This window comes from Ipomoea triloba, chromosome 3 (assembly GCF_003576645.1).
Source record: "Ipomoea triloba cultivar NCNSP0323 chromosome 3, ASM357664v1".
Lineage (NCBI taxonomy): Eukaryota > Viridiplantae > Streptophyta > Magnoliopsida > Solanales > Convolvulaceae > Ipomoea > Ipomoea triloba.
In genome coordinates, this window is record NC_044918.1 from 33204149 (window position 1) to 33222925 (window position 18777).

The window sequence follows — 18777 nt, forward strand, 5'->3', positions numbered from 1 at the left end:
GTGGACATAAAGATTACCTTATCTTCTTGAAATCTCACTAATTTCCTTTAGATGCTCACTCTTCCACTTCCTTTGGTTCTTCTACACAATCCATAAATTATCCACAACATACATAATATTAGATCCTTGAGAACACTAACTATACTAGAATAAATAGCAAAAATAGGATTTCCTACCTAAAATTTTCCTAAAAATTCTAGGAAGTGTATAACATCATCACCCCATATTTAAGGAAACAATACTTGGATTCAAGATCTAGGAAGGAAAACAAAGCTTTTGAACCGATTAAAATGGAATTTTACCGAATATTTGTGATCTTGATGAAGGAATTGGCTATGGAAGCTCTTTGAACTCAAGGAAGAAGATCAAATATTTTTCCTCTCTCTCTTCCTCTCCAATATTTCGGCCAAAGAGGGGAAAAATGGAAAAAACAAAGCTTATATATTATTTCTTATAAGATAGGGATGAAACATGTGGTAAAGGAAGTGACACTTGTCACATTCTTGTGGTTCCAAAAATAAAAATCCTCCAACTTATCAGTTGTGGTCCAAACAGATAAAGTTTCGGTGGAAAATAATTTAAATAGGAATAATTTTGAAACCAAAAATTTATTCCAGACTAAAACTCAAAATTGGGCTAGGTTCGGTACACCGCGAAACATAGCGATGCTACGATCAAAACAATTTTTTTAATTAATTTTTTTTTCCGCTATGGCTAACTTAATTAAATAGGAGCTTTTAGTAAAACAAAATTTCGGGGTATTACAGGGCAGGTATGAAGAAAGATACTGCTGAATTTGTTGCCAGATGCTTGAATTGTCAAAAAGTTAAGGCAGAGAGAAGTAAACCGAAGGGTTTACTACAACCATTGGATATTCCTCAATGGAAATGGGACTCAATCTCTATGGACTTCGTAGGAGGATTGCCTAGGACTAAAGCTGGAAGTGATCAGATATGGGTTGTTGTTGATCGATTGACCAAGACAGCGAGATTCATCCCGATGAACAAGACTTGGTCGATGGACAAACTGGCAAGAGCCTATATTAAATATGTAGTTAAATATCATGGAGTACCATGCGATATTCTTTCAGACAGAGATTCACGATTTTTATCGAGATTTTGGGAAGCATTGCAAGTAGCAATGGGTACGCAACTCAAGATGAGTACCGCCTTTCACCCTGCTACTGACGGTTAAACAGAACGAACAATACAAACATTGGAAGATATGCTCAGAGGATGCGTACTGGACTTTCAAGGGTCATGGGATGAACAATTGGACCTAATAGAATTCTCTTATAATAATAGCTATCATACGAGTATTAAGATGGCTCCGTATGAAGCATTATATGGGCAGAAATGCCGAAGTCCTCTATGTTGGAGCGATAGGAGTGATGTGGTCATTCTTGGACCTCAATACTTGCAAGAAACCACTGAAGCCATCAAAGTGATTCAAGGGAGAATGAAAGCCGCGCAAGATCGCCAAAAATCTTATGCCGATCTGAAGAGACAATTCGTGGAATATCAGGTTGGAGAAAAAGTACTATTGAAAGTCTCGCCCACGAAAGGAGTTAAAAGATTCGGGAAGAAGGGAAAACTGAGTCCTCGGTACATAGGACCTTATGAAATTCTGGAAAGGATAGGGAATTTAGCCTATCGACTGGCCCTACCAATTGAGCTTGACCGGGTGCATAATGTATTTCATGTTTCTCAACTCAAGCGGTATGTGCCTGATACATCCCATGTATTGGAACCTGAGGAATTGGAGATGGATGATTCATTGGCATATGAAGAAAGACCGATTTGTGTCTTGGACTCAAAAACCCGAGACACAAGGCGAAAATCCATCAAAATGATTAAAGTTCAATGGTCGAACCATAGCCCAGAAGAAGCTACCTGGGAGTTGGAGGACGATATGATGGCACGCTATCCGGAATTATTTGACTCAGGTATGTAGAGTCAATTTGCTTGATACATGTACCTAAATCAATTTGTGTGCTAGTTAAGTGCTGAATATTGGTATGTGTAAGCGGGAGAAAGTAGCAAGTTATCTTGAACTTTAAATGATAAGAAGGAAGTTTCGATGACGAAACTCTTTTTAAGGTGGGTAGAGTGTAATACCCCGTATTTTATTAACATTATTATTTTATCCTAAGGTATTGACATACATGAGTTATGATCTCCCGATACTTCAAAAGAATTTTTATAAGTAAGTATAGTTGTTATTAAGCTGCGATCGTATGTCCTGGTCACGAACCGTAAAATTTTTAGGAACTAGTATTTGGACTTGTTTGTCCTAGAAAATGGATTTCTAGACACCATACCATTATTCTTGAATTTCCTATTGAATTAAATTAGCCCATAGCAGCAAAAATTTATTTTTGATCGTACATCGCGAAATTTCGCGGTGTACCGAACCTAGCCCAAATTGGAGCTTTTGACTGGAATAAAATTGTGGTTTCAAGAAATATTCTATTTAAATTATTTTCTACCGAAAATTCATCTGTTTTGACCCCGAACTGTCTAAATTGAGATATTTTCTTAAAACTACCAATAGGGATTTGACATGTGTCACTCAAATATTATCCCAAAAATTTTATCTTGCTTTATAAGGACTTTTCTCCCATTTTTTTGGCCATTTGGCCGAAATATTAAGAAGGAAAAAGGGAGGAGAAAACATCATCATCTTCTTCATCCAAGCTTCAACTACCATAGCCAATTCCTTAACTAAAGTCTTCAAACATTCGGTAAATCTTCGTTTTTATTCGGTAAATAGTTATATTTTCCTTCCTAGAGTATGAATTTGAGATTAATTCCTTGAAATACCTTGTTATGGTGATGTTTTTAACCTAGGGTTTCAAAGTAGAATTTGGGGGAAATCATCCAAAGTTATTCCTAAGGGTTTGTGACCACTTTTAGGTAAGGAAATTCCTTAAGTTNGTATATCTATACTTGGAATCGTATAGGTATATGTTGTGAATGTATATGAAACCGTATGTATATGCGTATGTATGATGTGAATACCATATACATATACCTGAAGTAGGAGGATGTTATGTTAATGGTGTATCATATATGTCTATTATGTGACATGGGAAGGTGATACGTGTTACCCGTGACTACTAAGAAATGATAAAGGGGGTACTATTAGATTACCTTGAGAACGAATCAATGTCGTGGAAGAAAAGGAGAAGGAAAACCCTTATGTTTCTGACGAGTTGATGAGGACCTTGATTGACCTCATGGGAGGGCTTAAAGTGCCATGGCCCAGTGGTTTTGTTTATGTCCCTTGACAAACCTCATGGGAGGGCTTAAAGTGCCATGGCCCAGTGGTTTTGTTTATGCCGTATGACATGCAATTCATACTGAGCGCGAAGTCTATTCGCCGGGTACTGTATCACTCGTAAGCTGCGGTTTGCGGGGGTGTGCACACTTAAGTATGGTTACTCATGAGATATCGGGCAAGATTCGTTTCAACGAGCCTAGTTAGGCCAACTACGATTCATTGTAACGATCCGGTATAGATCTAGGGGAATTGATAAGATACAGGGGGATGCCAGACATTGACCCCGAGTCGAGACCCAAGTGGAAAGGAGGGGACAAGATTGGTTGCTCCTAAGGCCTCAAGCTCTCGAGTTAAGGAAACTAAGGNGTATATCTATACTTGGAATCGTATAGGTATATGTTGTGAATGTATATGAAACCGTATGTATATGCGTATGTATGATGTGAATACCATATACATATACCTGAAGTAGGAGGATGTTATGTTAATGGTGTATCTTATATGTCTATTATGTGACATGGGAAGGTGATACGTGTTACCCGTGACTACTAAGAAATGATAAAGGGGGTACTATTAGATTACCTTGAGAACGAATCAATGTCGTGGAAGAAAAGGAGAAGGAAAACCCTTATGTTTCTGACGAGTTGATGAGGACCTTGATTGACCTCATGGGAGGGCTTAAAGTGCCATGGCCCAGTGGTTTTGTTTATGTCCCTTGACAAACCTCATGGGAGGGCTTAAAGTGCCATGGCCCAGTGGTTTTGTTTATGCCGTATGACATGCAATTCATACTGAGCGCGAAGTCTATTCGCCGGGTACTGTATCACTCGTAAGCTGCGGTTTGCGGGGGTGTGCACACTTAAGTATGGTTACTCATGAGATATCGGGCAAGATTCGTTTCAACGAGCCTAGTTAGGCCAACTACGATTCATTGTAACGATCCGGTATAGATCTAGGGGAATTGATAAGATACAGGGGGATGCCAGACATTGACCCCGAGTCGAGACCCAAGTGGAAAGGAGGGGACAAGATTGGTTGCTCCTAAGGCCTCAAGCTCTCGAGTTAAGGAAACTAAGGATATTTTTTTTATAATGAATGGTAGTTACGCTGTAACTACGAGAGAAGAGAAAGGTGTTAAGGGCTAGCACTGAAGTATGCTAGCGAATTCGCTTTCTTGAGATGATTAGTAAGGAAATTTCCCTGTGATGAGGGACTGAAAGGAAAAATGATGAGTGGGAAAGATTAGAAGTTTTACAGCAGAAAAACTTATGATTTTCAATATCTATTTGTATTCTCAAATGATTTTTGTCCTATTACATGGGAAAATTTCTTGGTAAGAAAGAATAAAGTTTTTAACATCTTGGTTTTCAAAACCTTTATTTAGTTTCGGGAAACCAATGGATTTCCTTGCTTAGCCGTTGTGCTAACTACACGTCGATGTGTTGTTTTCAGATGGAATCGAGTGTCAGTTCTTGCAGCCCGATGAACTCCCCTAGTTCGTCGGAATATATGGGTCATGGCATGAACTACGACGATTTTGTGCAGCAGATGAGTGGTGCCGACCCTTATGCCCCTAGTTATGCTCCTACAGCTCCCAACAGCTCACTGGCAGTAGATAGTTTTCTTCCTATTCCTGAGGGTCCTGATGTACAAGCCACTTTTGGTTTTTACCCCATCGAGGTGCTAGTGGGAAGTAATCCCCTAGAGTTTATAGTTTATTACCCTTACCCGTGGGACCCGAGTCCTCGCGAGTATTGGGAGGAGTGGTCTATGGTCATGGTCACTTCTCGTTTCCTAGACCATATCACATGGTTCGAAGGGGAATGGCACCTGGTCTGGGGTGAGTTTACGGGTCCGGCGTATCGCCAGATTGAGTAGGCAGGATACCCAGAAGGTCTGTGGGGGTTTATTCCTTTTTGTGTAAATGTTTTGTAGCCAGGGAAGTGACCAATCCTGAACTTATGTTTTGGCCCGTTGGGCAAAAACCTCGGTACATACTCTGTAAATATTTATATATATATGTATGTATATTATCTCAAAGTGAGTGGTTGTGTTTGTTGAGTGAAGTTTCTTTTAGCCTGTGCACCTAGAGCGGGGCCTGTCAAGAGAATGATAGAACTCGTTTTGGGTGTGGCGGTAACTCCTTGGGTTGTACGGTAAGACAGCTCGGGGGTGTTACAAATTTTTTTTTAAAAAATTCAAAAATTGTTATTTGTTTCTTCTATTCTCTTTATTTATTTTACCTTTCCTTTATCGTTGCTTGATTTTTTTTTTTAATCTATTTTGCTTATTAAAAATTTAATAAAAAAAGTTTTTGTTTTTTGAAGAATCATGGATGAATTTAATCCCAATATGGGTTTAGCATTTCAAGTGTCTGAGTTAGCAAAACATTTGAAAACTATGTGTTCACTGTTCGGTTTGAATCAGAATAATCCATTCGTAGCTGGTAGAAATAATAATAGTTTTGGACAGGCTAATTCAATGAATGATTTTAGGCCTGTGTGTGACCTGTTTTATAATTATTCTAATTCAGGTTGTGGCAATTATTCTAATATTTCTTGGGATAACGACCAGTGCTATAATTCTTATAATCCGGGTTTGGAAAATGATCCTAATTTTTATTGGGATTATAATCAAAATGATTTTCAACCCAATCATCCTAATTTTTATTGGGATAATAATCAAAATAACTTTCAACCAATTGATCCACCCCAGCCAGAAAAACCATCTTTAGAAGAATCCTTGAATAATTTTATACAGGCTTGTAACAGGCGACAAGAAGCTAATGAGCAATGGTTTCAGAGGCAGCAAGAAGCTAATGAGCAATGGATCCAGAGGCAACAAGAAGAAAATGAGCAACAATCCCAACAACGTGAAGCTTCTTTGAGAAAACTGGAAGTACAAACAGGTCAAATTGCTAAAGCTTTGCAAGAACATGTGCCAGGTAAGTTGCCTAGCCAACATGAAGATGCTATGACTATTTTAGGAAGTGAAAAAATTGTTGAAAACAATTTAACAGAAAATACTATTCCTAAGAAAAATATTGAAATGATTGAAAAAGTGAATAATGATGTTGATGTTATTATTATTGATAAGGATGAGCTTCAATTGCACAAATCTGATAATCCTTATGTGCCTCCCAAGCCATTTGTGCCCCTAATCCCTTTTGATGTTCAAAATGACAAATCAACCGTGACTATGGTTGATGAAACTGTTGAGTTTTCTAATTTAGAATCTATGAACTTGCCAAATAAAGCTAACCGGTGTTTTGCAGATAAGGGGTTGGATTCCACACAGACGAATAAATTGGAGTTTGATAAACTCCAAAAGGAGAATCTTTTGAATGCCATTGACAATAAAGTATATTTTTCTTGCTATTCACAAACTGCAGGGCCCGATGAGAACTCCACAAAAGAAAAGATGAATCAGGGAGGACTTTCTTTATCTTCTTTTCTTTCATCTCACAACATTGGGGACAATGTTGAAAATAAGTGTGGGGAAGGGAGTTGGCCTAACAATCATAAAATATTAAAAAATTTCAAAATTTTTAATTTTCTTATGTATTTTTTTATGAACTTGTTTATTTCAAAATTCTAGCATTAGCTTGAGCTTTACCCTTGTGAATATTTTGAATAGCCCATGATAAAAAATAATGCAGGTTTTGTCAACTCTTAGTGTGTATATTGCATGTGGCTAGTCATTGATTGCTTTAGTTTTATATTTTGAATAACTTTGCCAAAACAAAAAAAAAAAACAAAAAAAAAACAAAAAAAAAAAAAAAAAAAAAAAAAAAACAAAAAAAAAACAAAAAAAAAAAAAAATAGAATTTGAAAATCACAAATACCCTTATATGGTTTATGCCATTTTCTTTGATAGTTATATGTTGGTTTCACTTTATATTACCTTTTTCAAATTCTTGAATAATTCTTGAGTGCTATAAATTGTGGTGTAGTTGTTGGGTTCAAGGATCATAATTGTGGCATAAGTGTGGTAAAAAAAAGATTTAAAAATATATTGAAAAATAAATAAGAGTTTATTTATTTTATTTGCAATAAATTCAGAGATTCTACTCCGCTGAATCAGTAACCTACACATGTAACATAAATAAATAAATAAGTGTTGTGGTCTGGTTCATGAGTACACACATAATTGAAAACCCAAACATGCCTGGCGTAAAATGGCGAGGTTTTTTGGGGAAGTTCTCTTTGGAAAAAGTCATAAACAGAAAAGTAATGTGTGAACTCTGGAAGAGACGAGCATTTGCATTTCAATTTTCAATAAATGCCTTTGATCCTTGTTTCTTTCATATTTTGCACCTGCACTATGATAGAATATTTCTGAATTTGAGTTAGGTTGTATTTTGTGAAATTTTCATATTCATTTTGTTGGGTTTTTATAGTTCATATAAGGGGTATTAGCACGCAAACACAAGTTTATTTTGTGAATAAACATGTTAAGCTTATGTATTTTCTGGTCAAATGTTTTATGCACTCTATGAGTTGGCAGTAACCTTGCATCGATTAGACAATAAATTTGAAAGTCTATTTGGGTAAAGCTCAGTCTAATACGTGCTTCCATTTATTTTCTGTTAATTCTTTTGAATAATGTCTTTGCTTGAGGACAAGCAAATAAATAAGTGTGGGGAAATTTGATGAGCATCATTTATTTCATTATTTTTAATAAACTCTGTTAGAATTAATAACATAAGATTTAGGTAATTTTGTATTTTCTCTTATTATTAATAAGTTTTGTTAAATTAAGTTTGAGCATTATTATTACCATTATTATCATCATTATTGTTATTATTATTATTATTATTATTGTTATTATTATTATTATTATTATTATTATTATTATTATAGATTTATAGGAACGAATGAAGAGAGGCGCAGTATCTGATCAACGCAAAAAAAAAAAACCAGAGCCCCGAATGACATGGATCAGGATAACAAATGCTATTTGACAACGGAAGATTTCAACGGGAGAATAGGTCTTCAACGGATGTTCTTGATTCAAGGTCCTGTGCAAATTTGATGCCAAGAGTTAGAGCTATTTTGGTATAAAAATTAGGCAAAGCTGTTGGAATTGATCGCTATAAATATAGGTTAAATTGAGGAGGAAATCATCAGTTTTTGGTGACGGATCAATTCCGGCCGAAGATGGTTCGGTAGCGACGAAATTTGTTTTCTCCAAAAAATTAATTTCGGCGATAGTATTTCCATTGTAGCAGGAGACGAATTCCTTCTGGGCGGCAACTTTATTTCTGTCAGTGGTGCGACATTCTCCGATTCGCAACAACAATTACAATTCAATTCTGGCACAACATTTCATACCGCAATTCATTCTTCCACTTTACTTTTTCCTTAATCCATTTTGATGTCATTCCCTTGGTGAAAGTATGATACTGTATATTGTGCTTGTTGCTAATTTTTATATGCATTTTTAAATTTGTTATTCTAGGAACATGATTTATTATGAACATTTAAGAGTGATTTAAGTTTTAAATTTTGCCAATCTAATTATGTTTTCTTCTATAATTTTATGTTGAGATTAATTGTGCTTAAATCAGGCCAATTCTAGTATAATTAGTCTATTTGAGAAGAGTTATAGAGTATACACCATGCTTCGTAATTCTAAGCTCTGTAGGATAAAAAGGATAAATAATTTGGTTGTCTTACTAAATTGTTTATTTTGGTTCACAACCCGGATATTCCGTAAGTTCTTTTAAGTTTAATGGGTTTTAACCGTTTGAATAAGTACCTTAAGTACACGAATGGTTAAAACACGTGACTTACTCTTGACGCCATACAGAGTAGTCATATAGCAGTTAGAATGAATCCTTAATTGGTTCGCAATATTAGACTTAAATTGCAGAACTAGTAATTGTTATTGATTCATGTTCCTAGCCTTTATTCTTTTATTAGCCACTCTCTTGCCCCGTTGTTATTTTATTGTTTTCCCTGCTAGTTACTTAATTACCTGCTATCTCGTTCTTGTTAGTTTTTAATTATTTTATTTCTCCGTTGTTTTATTAGTTTCGGCTTAGTTTTATTGTTAATTATTTGCAAGTTATTCAATTGCATTGTTACAATTCCCTGTGGGTTCGACCCTTGCATTTTGCACACTATTACTACAATTGACTCGTGCACTTGCGAGGACTATAATTAAATTGTCCATCATCGGTCACGAGTTGGACAGTTAATTAGTTTCACAATATCAAGCATGCAGTCTAAAAATTTCATTCACCTCTTGTTGTGCGAAGGCTTTAAGCTGATCCCCCTAGTGGGAACGATGTACAAAACCTAATCAATCGGCCTCCCTAATCGCCAAAGCCCAACATAAAAGTAAGTGAAAATAGATCCATGGGCCTCTCTCCGCCAGTGGCTTGGGCGGTAACTCATTCTTCTCACTTCCTAGGGTAACATCGTCAAGCGACCCGACTTCACATGGAGCTCCATGCTTTTATGAAGACAGTGCAATGGGTGCTTGAACCCTAGCGAAGCGGCTTTCCTCATCTCAATTTTCTCATCTCCTAGGGCCATTTTATTGTGAGCAACCGACTCCAGATATAACATTTATGCATTTTGAAGACTATGGTTGCTCACCACCTAGCGAGATGGCTTTCCTCGTATCTTATCTCTGGGATTGGCCTTTTTGCCTTTTCTACTTTTTTCTCCGAACAACAACCCCTCATGCCTTTTACTTTGGGAAAAGGGATATTTCACTCAATGCTCACAGAAAGCTCTCCTTTTACGCCATGTTCTATTCTATGATTATTCAATTCCGGGCTTCGCTTAACTTATCTTTCTGAAATTAGGGGTTGCACACTCCCACTTCAAGAGATCCTTAACTAAGGTCTTTACAAAATAAGAGGTGAATACCACACAAACATACAAATTTTCAAATTTTTAGGGTCAGAAAAGGGGTACTTCCAAGGTTATTCAAAGAGGAAACTTTTTGGCACAGATTTATCATTCTCCAAAGATAGAATGAATAACAACACATACATGTGGCTTGATTATCTTTCAAACAAATGAGATAGAGCTTTGTTTTTAGGAAAAATTTTCATTTTAAGCACAACTCTTTCCACACTTTAGATCCAACATCGTCCTCGATGTTGACTTATAATATAATGAAATAAAGAAACAACAAAAGCATGCATTTTCCACACTTTAAAATGAAAACATGAGGTTCACATAATAGATAAACAAGGGATAAGATGTAACCCCTCGTCTATTTCGATAAGTTTGAGGTTCAGAAAATATGTCTTTAAGCTATGACATTCATAGGATAAGTGACCGATGCTTCAAAATAATTTTTTTTGAGGAAGTATAGTTGTTATTAAGTTGCGATCATTCGTGCCGGTCACGAACCGTAAAATTTTAGAAGCTGGTATTCGGACCCGATTATCCTAGGAAATGGATTATTAGACACCATATTATTATTCTTGAACTTCCTATTCAATTAAATCAGCCCATAGCGGCGAAAATTTATTTTGATCGTACATCGCTAAAATTTCGCGGTGTACCGAACCTAGCCCAATTTTGAGGGTTAGTCTGGAATAAATTTTTGGTTTCGAGAATTATTCTATCCAGATTATTTTCTACCGAAACTTTATCTGTTTGGACCCCAACTGATAAGTTTAAAAGTACACCATTATTTTATTCTATTTTAATTCTTCCATGCAAACATTCCCCTCAAAGTACTAAATGTCTAAAACATGTTTATTCTCCTTGTCCTTTTGGTCTTGCCTTGGCCGAAATACCAAGAGAGGGAGAGAGTGTGAGCTTTCATCTTCTTCATCCTCTTCTTCCTCACTTCAAGCTTCCATAGCCAATCTCCACACAAGTCTTCAACTATTCGGTAAGTTTGCGGTTTCATTCGGTTAAAAAGTCTTGATTTCTTCCCTAGAACTTGATTGTAGGTAAAGATTTCTTAAATATGTTGTTATGGTGGTGTATTCTACCTAGGGTTTTCGGTGAAACTTGGGGATAAAGGTTCAAGACTACTTTTACGGTGATATTACACACTTGTGAGGTAAGGAATTCCCTTAAGTTGGAATTAGTCACTTGAATTTGGATAATTGATTTTAGTTGAAATATGGTGTTTTTGGAGCTTTGGGAATATTTTCGTATACAAGTTCATAGCTTGGATATGCTTGTATATGTTGTATTTATGTCTATATAAGCTTATACTTGTGGAACTAGAGAAAGGAAATCAGGACAGACTTCTGTCAGTAACTTCCGTGAATTTCTGGGAAAAATCGGTAAATTATTTTGGTCCAATTTTTTTTATACATGTAGTTCTATAAGTGTAGAAGCTGTATATAAACTTTCATAATTTTTGGAGTAGTATAAGTATGGTTTTCGGAATTGTTCCCAAAACTGGTCCAGAGAAGGAAAAATGCTGGACAGCACACTGCCAAGGGCAAAAATGGAATTTTCTGTGTAAATTCGTGAACCTAGGTGACCAAAACTTTTTATGAACATCAACTACTATGAGTTAGGGTTCTACCATAAAACTTTCAAGTGAAAAAGAGTTCGAGAACTATTTTTACCGGCTCAATCTTTCGGACTGCGCAAAACTGTAATTTCTGGACAGAAACTGTCAAAATCAATTTTGACAAAAATATTTTTTTTGTAACAAAACTAGTGACGAAATTTTGGGATGGCACAACCATATTTGGATGAAATAAATTATTTTGAAAATACTATTTGATTCCAGGAAAGAAAAAGAAAAATGTTTTCAAACCCTTAGTTTCTGGAATAAGGTGGGGACCTTCGGGAAGGCTTAAACGCCACGGCCCGGGGTTGGAATAAGGTTGGACCTATGGGAGGGCTGGAGTGCCATGGCCCTAGGTTGGGATAAGGAGACCGACGGGAAGGCAGGGAAATGCCACTGCCCAAGGTTTGAGAAGGAGAATTGAGAAATGTTCAAAGTGCTTACTCAGGGGAAACTAAGTGGAAAATTTTTGAGTATGAAAATTATTGTTATTCTGGGCTGCGGTTCAGATTATTATAGAGCTGCGGTTCTATATGCAGTATGAAAATTGTTGTTACTCTGAGCTGCGGTTCAGATTATTATAAATATTAGAGCTGCGGTTCTATTTGCAAATGATGAAATTCCTGGAAATGTGAAATTTTGCAAACTTGTCTGAAAAGGGCATGAAAATTATTTTGAGTGGCAAGTTATGACTTTATTCTTATTTGAGAAAAGCTTTATATGATTTAAGGTTTATACGCTATTATACTATCTATAAATCGTTTCGTTACAGGCAGATTTTCAAATCATGGTAAAACTTTATAAAGCTTTTAGATCATCTATGTTTTCAAACCTTTGTCTACTTTTAAGTGACAAATGGATTTCCTTACTTAGCCGTCGTGCTAACTACACTTCGTTGTGTTCTTAACAGATGTCTAGTGTAGGCTCGTGTAGCCCACCTGACTCGGATCCTTCCGAGTTGGAGTTCCCTATCTACGATTATGATGATTATGTACAGTACTTAGTTGATGTCGACCCGTATGCTCCTGGATTCGCTCCTGACTCTCCAGCTCCGGCTTATGTTCCTGCTATTCCTTCCCCACCGTACAGTCCTCCTCCGACTTACCCAACTACACCCTCTCGTATCCCGGTTCGCAGTAGCCAGCCAAATTTTCTGGATGGGGCCAGGTCTAGGTTTGGGTCTTTTCCGGTAGAGGTGTTGGAAGGAAGTGATCCCTTAGAATTTGTTGTCTTTTATCCCTGTCCGTGGAATCTCGCTCCTTTGGAACATTGGGATGAGTGGTCCATGATGTACACTCCTAGTTACTTCCTGGATCATCTCACCTGGGTTGCGGGCAACTGGCATCTTGTATGGGGGACGTACTCCGAACCGGAGTACCGCCCCTTAGAAGAGGATGACTGATTAGAAAGGTTATGGGAGGAACCCTTTTTTTTTGTGTACATGTATCTTTTGTAGCCATGATGAACTTAGCTGGCTAGTAAGTTGTAATTAAACTCTTGCATATATTCTGGTAGTTAGTGTAGCTACCCCTTTTGCTCACCTATATATATATGTATGAAGATATGTTGGGTAATGATGATGATGATGTGAAATAGTTTTCTTGTTAGCCTGTGCACCTAGAGTGAACTCTGTCTGGTCTTGGCTGGGTTTAGTCTAGGTGTGGCGGTAACTACTCCGGATGTACGGTATAGCCGAGCCGGGGTGTTACAATATGGTATCAGAGCCTAGGTTGAACCTTCGGGAATTAGATCGAAGCCTAAGTCCGAGCCTAGGTTGAGTTCAAGTTTCAAGTCAGCTTAGGTTCGTAGAGATTAACCTAAGTCGTTGTTACGGTATCATGAGCATAAGCTTTGGAGCAGAGTTGGAACGAAAGTCCGGCAGCATAAAAGGGGGTATTTTACTTTTACTCTACAGAATCTTACGATTCTGGTTGTTGAATAATATGATCAATGTTTGTGCTTTCTTGCATGTGTTAATCCTTGCATGGGATTATTGTGAGTAAGCTGGCTAGCGTAATGCGTTAATTATCCCTATGCTGAGGTAGAAACCCCTGCTTAGCGGGTATGATAAAGTGAATGTTAGGGGACGTTGTATAGGACTTAAGTAGGTGCTATACTGACTGCCTAACTAGCTAACCCTTGAGAACTCTTATACTTCGGATACTAATTTGGATCTATCGTCCAGTGAAAATGCCTCCAAGACGCAACATGCCTACCAGTAGCAACGAGAATGTCTCTGCAATTGATCGTATGGCCCAAGCGATGGAGCGAATGGCTGAGTTCATGATGGCTCAGCAAACCCAGAACCAGAACCAAGGACAACCACGAGTCGATTATGCGAAGGCGATAGCAAGCCGACAACCACCACACTATGCGGGAGAAAAAGATCCGGTTATTTTAGAGGAGTGGATCCGGACGTTTGACAAACTGCTCAATGCAGTGGATTGCCCTGCAAATCAACGAGTACCTTCCGCGGTCTATTATTTAACGAAAGCTGCAGACAACTGGTGGACATCAGAAGGACCTGATCTTCTACAAGACCCAGAGTTTGGTTGGGAAGAATTCAAGGAGGAACTGAGGGGACAGTTCTACACCGAGCGTATTAGAGGGATTAAGTGCGAGGAATTTCTACGGCTAAAACAGAAGGGAGCAACAATCGAAGAATATCATGACCAGTACGTGGAACTGATGCGTTTCGCTCAGGAGATTGTACCTAANAAAGAGAAGTTGCTTTTCTTGGACACGTAATCACCCAAGAAGAGATAGCAGTGGACCCAGCTAAGATACAAGCTGTACTTGAATGGGAAGCACCCAAATCAGTTACGGAAGTCCGTAGTTTCTTAGGTTTGGCGGGTTATTACCGAAGATTTGTTCAGGACTTCTCAAGGATAGCAAAGCCGTTGACAAACCTGCTCAAGAAAACGACCAAGTATAGTTGGAGTGAAGAATGTGAGCAGGCATTCCAAGAACTTAAGACGAGATTGACGACTGCTCCAATATTGACCTTACCTGTTGGAGCGGAAGGTTACGAGTTGTACACGGATGCATCTCACAAGGGACTAGGATGTGTTTTGATGCAAAATNCTCCTACAGAACGTGAACCAAGGGAGAAGATTTAATGGGAATACTGGTCAGAGACCCGCAGAGATAGGAAACAGAATGGCCAACTCTCAGTCAACAAATCTGGGAGGACCAACAAACGTCGCATCTGGTTCCAACCACAAAGGGAAGCAAGTGATGGGAGAAAGTAGCACGGGAAACCAAGGCAGAATTTACGTCGTCAATAGCACTCAGNTGCTCTTTGGGTATTACCCGAACAATTATGCGAGGATTTTCAAAGACTCAATTTGGAGATACAGATGTGTGGTCAGGTGGAACAGGAAATAAAATTTTATTACATGTCGGTGACTCCAACCCTATTCCAGGAAGTCAAACANGGTTCCAACCACAAAGGGAAGCAAGTGATGGGAGAAAGTAGCGCGGGAAACCAAGGCAAAATTTACGTCGTCAATAGCACTCAGGCCCAGGCTAACGACGCCGTAACTGGTACATTTCCCATAAACTCAGTACCTGGAATAGTGTTATTTGATACAGGAGCTACCAATTCATTTATATCATCTGCATTTGCTGATAGACTGAAATTAAGGCCTACTATTGAGCTAGATCTAAATGTCAAAACTGCTTCGGGAATAGTAGTAGCCTGTAGAAATGGTTATGATANGTAAGGAGATAATGGAACAATTAATGAAGGAAGGTCATTATAGACCCTATTCAGTTCATCCTGGTGGGGATAAACTGTATAAGGACTTAAAACAAAATTTCTGGTGGTCGGGCATGAAGAAGGATGTAGCTGAATTTGTGGCTAAATGCTTGAACTGTCAAAAGGTCAAGGCAGAAAGAAGTAAACCAAAGGGATTATTGCAGCCATTAGAAATTCCGCAGTGGAAATGGGACTCAATCTCGATGGATTTCGTGGGAGGATTGCCTAGAACCAAGTCTGGAAACGATCAGGTGTGGGTTATTGTCGATCGNTGCCACCGGAAAGAGAGCTGGAATTCACCATTGATCTCATACTAGGAACCTCACCTACCTCGAAAGCGCCTTATCGAATGGCACCGAAAGAGATGGAGGAACTAAAGGCACAATTGGCGGAATTACTGGAGAAAGGATTTATCAGACCAAGCGTATCGCCTTGGGGTGCACCGGTACTGTTCGTTAAGAAGAAGGATGGGAGTCTTAGACTGTGCATCGATTACAGGGAACTAAACCGAGTCACAGTAAAGAACAAGTACCCGTTGCCTAGGATCGATGATCTATTCGATCAGTTGAAAGGNTGGAATGACAAGAGCGACGTTGTTATACTTGGACCTCAGTACTTACAAGAGACTACAGAGGCAATCAAGGTGATTCGAGAAAGGATGAAAATTGCACAGGATCGTCAAAAGTCCTATGCCGATTTGAAACGACAATTCACCGAACATCAAGTTGGAGAGAAGGTGCTATTGAAAATCTCACCAACTAAAGGAGTCAAGAGATTTGGAAAGAAAGGAAAGTTGAGTCCTCGCTATATAGGACCCTATGAAATCTTGGAAAGGATAGGAAATTTAGCCTACCGACTGGCCCTACCAATTGAGCTTGACCGGGTGCATAATGTATTTCATGTTTCTCAACTTAAGCGGTATGTACCTGATGCATCCCATGTATTGGAACCTGAGGAATTGGAGGTGGATGATTCGTTGGAATACGAAGAAAGGCCAATTCGAATCTTAGACTCTAAGACCCGAGATACAAGAAGGAAATCAGTTAAAATGGTCAAAGTCCAATGGTCGAATCATAGCCCGGAGGAAGCCACGTGGGAGTTGGAAAGCGTTATGATGGAACATTATCCAGAGTTATTTGACTCAGGTATGTAGGATCGATTTACTTGCTATATGCTTAAATAAATTTGTGTACTAACATTAGGCATACTAAGATTCTATTATGTGTAAGCGAAGGTAAGTAGTAATCTACTTGAGACCGTGCAGTGTAAGAAGGAAGTTTCGGGGACGAAACTCTNGGTGACTCCAACCCTATTCCAGGAAGTCAAACAAGCACAAGAAGAGGACAATTGGGTAGGGAGCATCAGGGAGAAGATGATTGATGGAAAACATGGTCCATTTGAATTACACCCAGATGGGAGTGTAAGATTCCAAGGTAGGTGGATAATACCAAAAGGGTGTAAGGAGATAATGGAACAATTAATGAAGGAAGGTCATTATACACCCTATTCAGTTCATCCTGGTGGGGATAAACTGTATAAGGACTTAAAACAAAATTTCTGGTGGTCGGGCATGAAGAAGGATGTAGCTGAATTTGTGGCTAAATGCTTGAACTGTCAAAAGGTCAAGGCAGAAAGAAGTAAACCAAAGGGATTATTGCAGCCATTAGAAATTCCGCAGTGGAAATGGAACTCAATCTCGATGGATTTCGTGGGAGGATTGCCTAGAACCAAGTCTGGAAACGATCAGGTGTGGGTTATTGTCGATCGACTAACTAAGACAGCGAGGTTCATTCCAATGAACAAGACATGGTCCATGGAAAGGTTGGCAAGAGCCTATATTAAACACGTGGTTAAATATCACGGAGTAGCGCAAGATATCGTTTCAGACCGAGATTCACGATTTCTATCACGTTTCTGGGAAGCGTTGCAGATGATGATGGGCACTCAGCTCAAATTAAGTACAGCTTTTCACCCTGCCACTGATGGCCAAACGGAGCGAACGGTACAGACATTGGAAGATATGCGCAGAGGTTGTGTACTTGATTTCCAAGGTTCATGGGATGAGCAGTTGGATTTAATAGAATTTTCCTATAACAACAACTATCATGCAAGTATAGGAATGGCTCCTTATGAAGCGTTGTATGGGCGAAAATGTAACCCCTCGTCATTCCGGATCAGATTAAGGTTCGAGAAATATGTTTTAAGCTAAGACATACCTGAGATGAGTGACCGATGCGTCAAAAGGATTTTTATAAGGAAATATAGTTGTTATCAAGCTGTGATCGTTCGTGCCGGTCACGAACCGTAAAAAAAAAAAAATAAATTTAGGAACTAGTATTTGGACTCGTTTGTCCTAGAAAAGGGATTTCTAGACACCATACCATTATTTTTGAATTTCCTATTGAATTAAATTAGCCCATAGCAGCAAAAATTTATTTTTGATCGTACATCGCGAAGATTCTGCGGTGTACCGAACCTAGCCCAAATTGGAGCTTTTGACTGGAATAAAATTTTAGTTTCAAGAATATTCTATTTAAATCATTTCCTACCAAAATTTCATCTGTTTTAACCCCAAACAGTCCATGTTAAGATATTTTTCCAAGATTTCTAGGATTGTGACACTTGTCACTTTAATCCACCCCTAAATATTATTATATAAGTGGGAAATGAATTTTTGGTCTTCATTTTCCCCATTTGGCCGAAACAAGGGAGAGGAAAAGGAGGGAATTTTCTTCATCTTCAACCTCAAGTCTTAAGAACTCCATAACCAATCCTTCTTCACATCTTCATCAAAGATTCGGTAAAACTTTAATTTTATTCGGTAGATAGCTTTATTTCCTTTCCTAGTTTAAGAATCTAAGTCTTGATTTCTTGAATCTTGTTGTTATGATGATGAATTGGGAGCTAGGGTTTCAAGAAGGAATTGGGGAAAATCCACCAAAAGCATCTTTAAGACAATATTAACTACTTTGGAGGTAAGGAGTTCCCTTAAGTTGGACTAGATTGCTCAAATTTGAATAATTGATGGTTGATTGTGACTTGGTGAAATTTAGTAAAAATGTTTAGTATAAGTTGCCTGTATATGGTGTATATAAGGTGTATGTATAAATTATGCTTATGCCATATAGGCTTATACTTGTGAAAATATTGAAATAAAATCAAGCTAGTTTCTGGCAGTGACTTCCGTGAATTTTTGGGAAAAATCGGTAAGGTATTTTGATCCAATTTTTTTT

At 38.1% G+C, this 18777-nt stretch overlaps 1 protein-coding gene and 1 long non-coding RNA gene across 2 annotated transcripts; both read left to right on the forward strand.

Annotated features, from left to right (window-relative positions):
• The first annotated feature begins 1323 nt into the window (after positions 1-1323).
• LOC116013236 lies at positions 1324-2052 on the forward strand. The gene is made up of 3 exons (XM_031252883.1): positions 1324-1524; positions 1717-1945; positions 2027-2052. Exons 1-3 carry the CDS (start codon positions 1324-1326, stop codon positions 2050-2052), a joined length of 456 nt encoding a protein of 151 aa, XP_031108743.1.
• Positions 2053-18208: 16156 nt separating this feature from the next.
• On the forward strand, positions 18209-18724 carry LOC116011695. The gene is made up of 2 exons (XR_004097079.1): positions 18209-18344; positions 18453-18724. It is a non-coding gene; the product is annotated as an uncharacterized LOC116011695 (long non-coding RNA).
• The last annotated feature ends 53 nt before the right edge of the window (positions 18725-18777 follow it).

Bases quoted from the DNA above. Each gene is read 5' to 3' on its own strand.
- LOC116013236 (XM_031252883.1), top strand. From the start codon at position 1,324: ATGGCTCCGTATGAAGCATTATATGGGCAGAAATGCCGAAGTCCTCTA. The intron at 1,525-1,716 runs GTTGGAGAAAAA...TCTCAACTCAAG, and splicing joins GACAATTCGTGGAATATCAG to CGGTATGTGCCTGATACATC. The intron at 1,946-2,026 runs GTATGTAGAGTC...GGTATGTGTAAG, and splicing joins TCCGGAATTATTTGACTCAG to CGGGAGAAAGTAGCAAGTTA.